Source organism: Rhea americana, unplaced genomic scaffold (genome assembly GCF_003343005.1).
Source record: "Rhea americana isolate MKP2758 unplaced genomic scaffold, rheAme1 scaffold_47, whole genome shotgun sequence".
Classification (NCBI taxonomy): domain Eukaryota; kingdom Metazoa; phylum Chordata; class Aves; order Rheiformes; family Rheidae; genus Rhea; species Rhea americana.
The window spans coordinates 4,361,249-4,369,111 of record NW_028186612.1 but is presented as its reverse complement, the minus strand read 5'-3'; the positions used below and the strand labels follow the sequence as shown (position 1 = coordinate 4,369,111).

General features: G+C 45.4%; 1 protein-coding gene across 2 annotated transcripts in view; it reads left to right on the top strand.

The window, feature by feature from the left end:
* The first annotated feature begins 3,126 nt into the window (after positions 1-3,126).
* Positions 3,127-7,863, top strand: part of CRHR2 (corticotropin releasing hormone receptor 2) — a 146,273-nt gene continuing 141,536 nt past the window's right edge. For both annotated transcript variants that reach the window (XM_085316493.1, XM_085316491.1), the window contains exon 1: positions 3,127-3,293. In XM_085316493.1, coding sequence (XP_085172619.1) covers positions 3,228-3,293 — 66 coding nt within the window. In that variant the 5' untranslated portion in view covers positions 3,127-3,227. The remainder of the gene's footprint in view (positions 3,294-7,863) is intronic.

The following is a 7,863-nucleotide window of genomic DNA, read 5'->3' as shown; positions in this document are numbered from 1 at the left end:
GCACAAGACCTAAAAGCTACCTAAGCTTTAGGTCCCTGAATGGGGTCTCAGTCTGTCCACCTTCCCAGAGAGCCTGATTTATTTGAATGCTGACAATGAGAGTGAAGCCTGTGTTTTGTGCTGAGTGTAGATGACCTAGGTCAAGGCTGAGACTAATGCCAGAATCTAAATCCATACTGGATGTTTTTATCCAACAATGGTCCAGTATAAACTGCAAGCACCACTCTGCATCTAGTCATGTCTGTGGTCACCACATGCTCATCTCTTTCCGATCCTAGGACTTTTTCAGTCCGGGCTCAGCTTCAGAGGAGATACGGAGCTTGCTCACTCAGGGTACTCATAGGATAGATGCAGCAACTGAGTTTGGTCCCCATAAACTGACCTATAGCTTAGGTCAAACACCTCTGATATTGCTCTTCACAGAGAAGTGGTCCAGCAATGTTGCCACCGCTTCACGGGGAACATGAAGATACAAACTTTGAATCTTACCTGACTAGAGATATTTGATATTTCCTGTTGATTCCTTCCACTCTTCCTGAAAGATATCTCATCCCTCTGGGAGATCATCTGACTTTTCAGTGATATAAAGTTGGCACCTGATTCAGTCTGATTCCACCCTTTGGATACTTACATCTTGTGTGATGTCTTTGTTATTATTATTATTATGATTGCTTTTTGAATTACTTAGGAATATTGTAGGAACTTCTCAGGCTTCCAGACATGACAAGGACCTCACTGTGTTAGATGTTACACCAAAAGCTAGCCATACCTTCCTTCTAGAGGRGATGTTGTCTGTATGGTTGGGCCACTGACAGCAGTGGGAATACTTGAAGGCTTAGAGTTGAAGTCCTTTCAGGACTTAAGCTTTAAGAAGAGAAACTCCCCCAAACAAATAAGGGGAAGTCATCCTTGTATGGGCACAATGGCAAGAAACATCTGAAAGTCATGTAGGCAGGAACAGAAGAATTGGATYCATGCCATGATCCCATATGCAGCCTCTCTCCATCAAATCAATCAGAATTGTCACTTTTTCCTCTGCATTCCCAAGTCTGTCTGTATTGACTTGATGTTTCTTATTCTGTTTCCAAGAATGAGGCTTACATTTCATATGTCTCATCCACATGCACCTGTACATATACATCTGTGTCTGTGTATGTGTCTCTGTCTCCATTTCAGCTCTGACCAATTTCATCCATAAAGTCAACTACGATGAATATTCCTGCAAATTTTATAGAAAGAGATGGTTGGGAGAAGAGTCCCCAGGAGCACCCTGACTGAAAGAAAAGCTGCAGCATGAGCTCCACCCTTAAGTAACACAAGAGGATCTCCAAAGGAGAGGGACCTTATAAGCTWCTCCATCAATGGAAAGCGTTGGTTGGAGTTCACAATCAGCAATAAGGGAAAAAGCTCTGCAAATGAAGCTAAGGAAATGATTTGTTTAATCCTTAGATAGTGACAGTTTGGGGTTGTTTTGTTCTGTGTCAGTGCAGCTTTTACCATTATGAGGCTCTGGTTCTAGACAGTGCAGTAAACACAGATGAATCATAACAGAAAGCTGTGGAACAGTGCGCTGAAAAACCTTTTGATTTCAGGGCAGTGGACCTAAGTCTATATGCAGCTTCAGGCTTCCTTTGCTCATTCTCATGCATTCACATAGTCCTGTTGCATGTGAGTTTCCAGTCCTGGAGGTGGATATTTAAATGCAGTAAAAAACTGTGCTGGATTTATTTCTTATTTTGCATTTTCATGAAAGCATTCATATTAATTGGAAGCATACAACTTTGGGTTATGGTTTTGTTTTCTTTTAATAAAAAAAGAAAACAAATATTGGTGTGCAACWGACTTGGGAGAAAGAACTAGGCAAGCTTAAAGATTTAAATGTATTCAAACCATTGAATAGCCAAAGGAAAAGAGAAAATAATGCTGCCTTTGGAAAACTTTTGCAAGTGTCTTAGAAGGAGTATTCCAGATTCACTATTGTATGAAAGTGCACATCTCCCTGCTGTGAGATTCACACTGTATTAAGTGGGATTATTAAATGGGATTTAGAGACTTAAGCCTCTTTGTAGATATCACAGGGAGGGTGAGAAGTTGCTGGTTTAAACCTTTCTGAGAAAACTTTGAAAAGCAAAATAATTCAACATCCCTCTAAAAAAGATATACAGGCACTTCTGGCTCTAAGTGAGGCTTGCTAAGTTTATGCAAACCCTGAGGATCTGTTGTGTAAAAGGGACTCTTTCCTCTGTGCCACCATGACTTTCATGCCAATCAATTTTAATTAAAAATCAAATATGAGTGGTGGGCAGAGAGTGTCTCAGCAAAGAAAAGGCATCATCTCTCTGAAAGAAGACCACTGCCAACAGGTGACAGTATTTCTCTCCTAGCATGGAGAGGCCTACCTGAATGCAGAAGGCTTGTAGTCATTAGTTGTTAGGTACAGGAACTTAGGGGCCCCAGTAAGGTCTGGTGTCCAAATCCATAAAACTTCTGTTCACTTAGCACCAACCTAAAAGCGTGTTGGCAGTGGAGTCCTCATTGCACATAATGCCAGGGAAAGGGTGAGAGGGAAACTTCTCATTACTGCTAGAGGCTTTTAAGGGTATCCCCATTGCATCAAGTTCTGGGGAGGGGTCCCCATTGCACCTAGAGCATGGGAAGGGGGACTCCCATCACTCCTGGAGAGTTTTAGGCAATGGAACCCAGTACTGGGGTGAAGGAGTTCCCCATTATTTCTGGAGGTTTGCACTGCAACATTCCCGTTGCACCTAGTCCTTGGGGAAGGAAATGGCCATTGCACTTAGCTCCTGGCAGGGGTTGCACCTCGTTGTTCCTGGGTGGCTGGGGTCAGTGGAGTCCCTCTTGCAGCTAGTGCTTGGCGAGGCAGGTGGGAGCTAGATCCCTTTAGCACCCAGTGTGTGTATGGGGGGGGAGGGAAGATCCCCCTTGCTCCTGGAGGTTTTGGGGTCGCACTTCCCCGGGGTGCCTCCAGCCGCCTCCATCCCCGGTGCGTCGCGGGTGGAGGGCGGGTTTGCCTCCCCCGCCCGGCTCCCTCCCTCCCTCCTGGGGGTTTGCCCTGGGACGCGCCGGCGGCGCCGGGGCTGGCTCCTCTGCGGGCGGGCAGGGGTCAAGGGCAGCGGCAGGGGAGATGCCAGAGCCGGGGTAGCGCGGAGGCTCCGGCTGAGCGGGCAGCGMCAGCCGCGGAGAGACCCCGCGGCCCCGCCGGCCCCATGGTGGGGCAGGCGCCGCAGCGCAGCCTCCCGGCGGCCGCCGCCGCCGCGCTCCTGCTCCTGCCCGTAAGTGCCGAGGCCCGCCGGGGCCGTGGAAGGGGTGGCGGGGGGAAGGGAAGGAGGGGTGAGGGCGCCCTACGACTGCGGGGGACTCCTTTGTCTGAGGGAGCGGCGGCTCCGCGACCTCACACGTCCCGCGCTCCCCGGGAGCTCAGAGACCCCGTCCCGGGCCGTTAACGGTCCCTGTCACGTCCCGCCCTCCCGCGGGCGCTCAGAGACCCCGTCCCGGGGGCCATTAACGGTCCCTCACACGTCCCGCCCTCCCGCGGGCGCTCAGAGACCCCGTCCCGGGGCCGTTAACGGTCCCTCTCACGTCCCGCCCTCCCGCGGGCGCTCAGAGACCCCGTCCCGGGCCGTTAACGGTCCCTCTCACGTCCCGCGCTCCCCGGGCGCTCAGAGACCCCGTCCTGGGGCCGTTAACGGCGCCCTCACACGTCCCGCGTTCCCTGGGTACTCAGAGACCCCGTCCCGGGGGCCGTTAACGGCGCCCTCACACGTCCCGCCCTCCCGCGGGCACAGACCCCCCATCCTGAAGGCCGTTAACGGTGCCCTCACAGGTCTTGCCAGTCCCTAGGTGCTGACAGATCCCATCTCAGTGCCCACTATCTCCTCCCTCAGTCTCCAGACACTGGGTGACGCCATCCCAAAGGCTGTTTCCCTGCCCTCTCACAGTCCCGCTGCATCCCTGGACGCCGAGAGACCCCGTCCTGGTGGTTGTTCATCACTGAGGGCGATATGGTCCACTCAGAGTCCCCGGGGCTGAGGCATGGCCTCTCTGGATAGCCCCTTGCAGGGGAAGAAGTTGCTTCCCCTTTCCCCATGCCTTGGCACCCTTGGCAAAATAGGCCCAGCACAGGGACCCACCTGGGGTCGCAGTGCCAGCCCCAAAGGCTGTCGCTGCCCCACACAAAAGGGGTTTTCCTGCCACCTCCCCACTTCAGGGGAAGTGTGAGTGGCCCAGGTGCTTCCCTTCGTCCTAAGCCTGCCACCCGCAGCCAGCCTCCCTCTCCCTGCCACATGTGCTCAGTTTCCCATTACTCTTCACCATAGGGATCAGCAAAGTGGTGGCAAAGGACAGGGTCAGCCCAGGCACCCAGCCCACCMTCCAAAGTTGGACCAACTTTTTTTGGTGGCTTTTTTAAGTGATAGTGTTAAGTGTGTTAAGTAATACTTGCAGAGCAAATGCAAGAGATTWAGCAGGAGATGCATTGATCTTGTTTGTAATTTGTTATGGCTGTTCCTGCAGCACTGAAAAAGGAGCAGCGATCCTTCTGGCTTGTAGTGCAGTTGGCCCATCTTTAATATCTCCTGAGAAAAAAAGGAAGAAAAGCTGTTTTATTTCCTCCTGTTCTATCTCATTTTGTTATCTAACTTTATAAAAAAGAGCATCCAGGTCTGAGAARACAAAAGACTTGAAAGAAAAACAATGATTTCTTGTTAAGAGCTTTGCAGTAGCTTTCTTGATCTTAGAAGACAGAATATTTTCTCAGATTCACCAATGTCTTTTTTGCCAGTCAGGGATCAGGGCACATGGGATCAGAGTGCCATGAGTCTATAGACTTGCTATTTTCAATTTCAAACCCCACTTCTTCCAAGTTTCCACTTCTGCCCTCTTCTGTTCCAGAGCTGTGTTTCCCCTTATTGCTTTCCCTAGGTCCAGAAAAACTGTTTATGTTTTAAACCAASAGGGACTTCTTGCCAGTGAGGCTGACAGAGTCAGAGGTATCCAGAGTACCTTTTTCAGTGAATCAAAAAATGTCATGTGTTTCCCGTCTGAGTGTAATCTGTGGACAGATTTTCAGCTTTCCGTAACTTTGCATTTGGATTATGTCTGTAAATTTTGGTGATTGGCTTGTTTCTTTAGGACAAAAAAACTTCTTTGAGAGATTTTTTTTAAAGTAGTGGAGATGGAAGAATCAAAGCGTCATGTGCAGAAGATCCCTTTATTCTGAGAGAGATGTGTAGTTTCAGTATATTCTGAGTGTGTTTATATGGAGGAGCCTGTTTGGATATAGTGTATTTGTGTCTAATGCAGACTCATGTAAGTGTTATATGTCGAGATAATACACTGAAATGCCATCTTCAGCCTTATATACATAAGGACACTCTTGCTTCAGTCATAACAGCCTTTACCCTTTTTGGGTGGATTGTTTGCATCCACAAATGTAACTGGTAAATCTGAATCTCYGCTTTAAAGCTGGGCAAAGCTTTGCACCCAGAAGCTTAACAGCAACATTTTAAAACTGGCTCAAATTCAAAGCTCTTAAGTTTGTGTTCAACTTGCAAAYGCTTGGAGTCAATGGGAGTGATGGAGTCATTGCTGGATTTGAGAAACAACGTAGCTGCTTGTGAAAGCAGGCCCTTATATCATTAAATAATAGAAGCTTAAGTTTTCACAGTGGCTGAGCAATTGTGTTCTATAGGAACTGCAAGCTAGCAACACTTAAGAAATGAGGCAACTTTCTAGTATAGAATTAGATCCGCCACATGAAAATGCTGGTGCAAATGATCTGTTGGATTTCACAGGGCTGGTCAGCAGAAGAGTGAAGACTTGCACAGCATACTCTGAGATTTTTGTTTTCTAAAGGGTTTCTGTACATACAATACACTGGAAAATGCATATACTTGAATGTGAAAAACAAACAAACAAACTATAAAACCTAGGCAAATGAATCCTTTGATATTTTGCTATAGAGCCATTGCTGAGCTCATATATTTGGGGGGAAGGGGAAAGATTTATCAAAAACAAAAGCAAAGCTTGTTGTAATTCATATGCTCTCCTGAAACTGTTAAAATAGCCAGAGCAGTTTGAATATATCAGCCAGTGGTGACAAGTTAAATAATATTGCTGGTCCAGGACTGCCAAAATTCAGTCCTGCTGTGAATTAATGCAACATAAACGTCTCATCATGAGAAGCCTCTCCTAGTGTAGTACTTCGGCAGAGTTTAAGTCTTAGCCATCTTGTGGTAATTACTGTACATTTGAAGGAGACTGTTACATGCAAGGAAAAATGGCTGATACTGATTGACTTGTAGCTTTGCCATGGAATATTTCACTGATATTCATAGTTGCTGTCAGCTAGAAAACAAACAGCCTTTAGCTTTTGTTCATATAAGGCATCGGCTTATATTTTGCTAGTCCATCAATAGCTGAAGAGAAATAATGAGCAAGTCCTCTGAACTCTGTGGCCTTCATATTGTGAACTAGATCACAAGTGTTTCTTGTGTGCCTCCACTGAAGTTGGAGGAGGAAAACGATGTGCAAAACTCATTACAGAGCATGTGTTCAGTTTTTCTTTTGTAGATTACAGCTTTACTAAAAAGTGCCGGGATCATTCCCTAGCCTTGAGGCCAAATGCCAGAGAATGGCTTGTGTCTATGCTATTAAACTTTCAGCCTCCAAAATGGTGTGACTCTGTGCAAACTGCCTGCTAGACATGGTCTATAGCCCTAACTCCCAGATCATTCTCAGAAACTGTCTGGGATACTGCTGGATGGTTTGGGGCAAAAATGTYGCCAGGAACCATTCTAAAAATTTAATAGTATAAATGATTAAGTACTTAAAACAAGCCTTGGCACTTACGGGTTTATTAGCTTAGATGGAGCATACTGTATTTGCATTACTCAGGGTTGTCAGTGGTGCCTGAGGGAGGAATTTTCCTCTAAAGCAGACTCTTCATTACTGTTAATTCAGCCTTCTTTGTGTTAGTGACTACTACAGGGTGATGTGATGATCTGTGATATCTGAGATAAAAAAAGTAAGATAATAGAATGTTATCACATTTTTAAAGAGTGTATTCTGTTCTTTTAATTTTGTGGGTTATCAGACTAAATATTATTACTAGAACAAACTTTTACACATTTCTGGATTTTTAAAATATTTCTACAAGCTTTTGGACTTTTTGGGGGAGGTGGAGGAAATCTGGATGGTAAAGATAGGCTACATTCACTGCTGAATTTGATCATTTTAGACTTGCATCACTTTCCGCTTCACAACCCTAAAGACCCAACAAGGAGTTTTTGGGGAAAAGTTGGTTTACTTTAGAATAAAACTTTATCCAGTAAATGACATTTCTGCAGGAATTCATTTTTCTCCTCCCTGTCTATAAATTGACATGAATAGATCAAATCTTGATCACACATATAGCCTTCTTTTCTTTTAAGCTATACCAGYTTCGTCCAGAATGTACTCTGTTCTCTCTTAAAGTTCAACCTTGATTCTTGGAATAAGACTGGTGCTGTCCAACCAGCCACATGACAACTTCATTGCCTAGTTCTAGATACACAGTGAAATGTATTAAAGCATTGCATAAATGTTTTCTTTACCTCTTTATCTTTCAAAAGAATCATCCTTGACAATTAAACACTTCTTGCTGATTTGCTTTATCAAGTGATTTCTTTATAGAAAATTACCTTCTTTTCCAGCTAATCCTTTTCATCTTAATAGCTGTGAAAGTAGCTATATTTGTTTTGAGATGGTTATCCTTGGTTAAAGTTTTATGTTTTTCTTTCTTTCTTTTTTTTTTTTTTTTTTTTTTATTAAATAAACATTGCTGTGGCTCCTCTTATGAGAAAA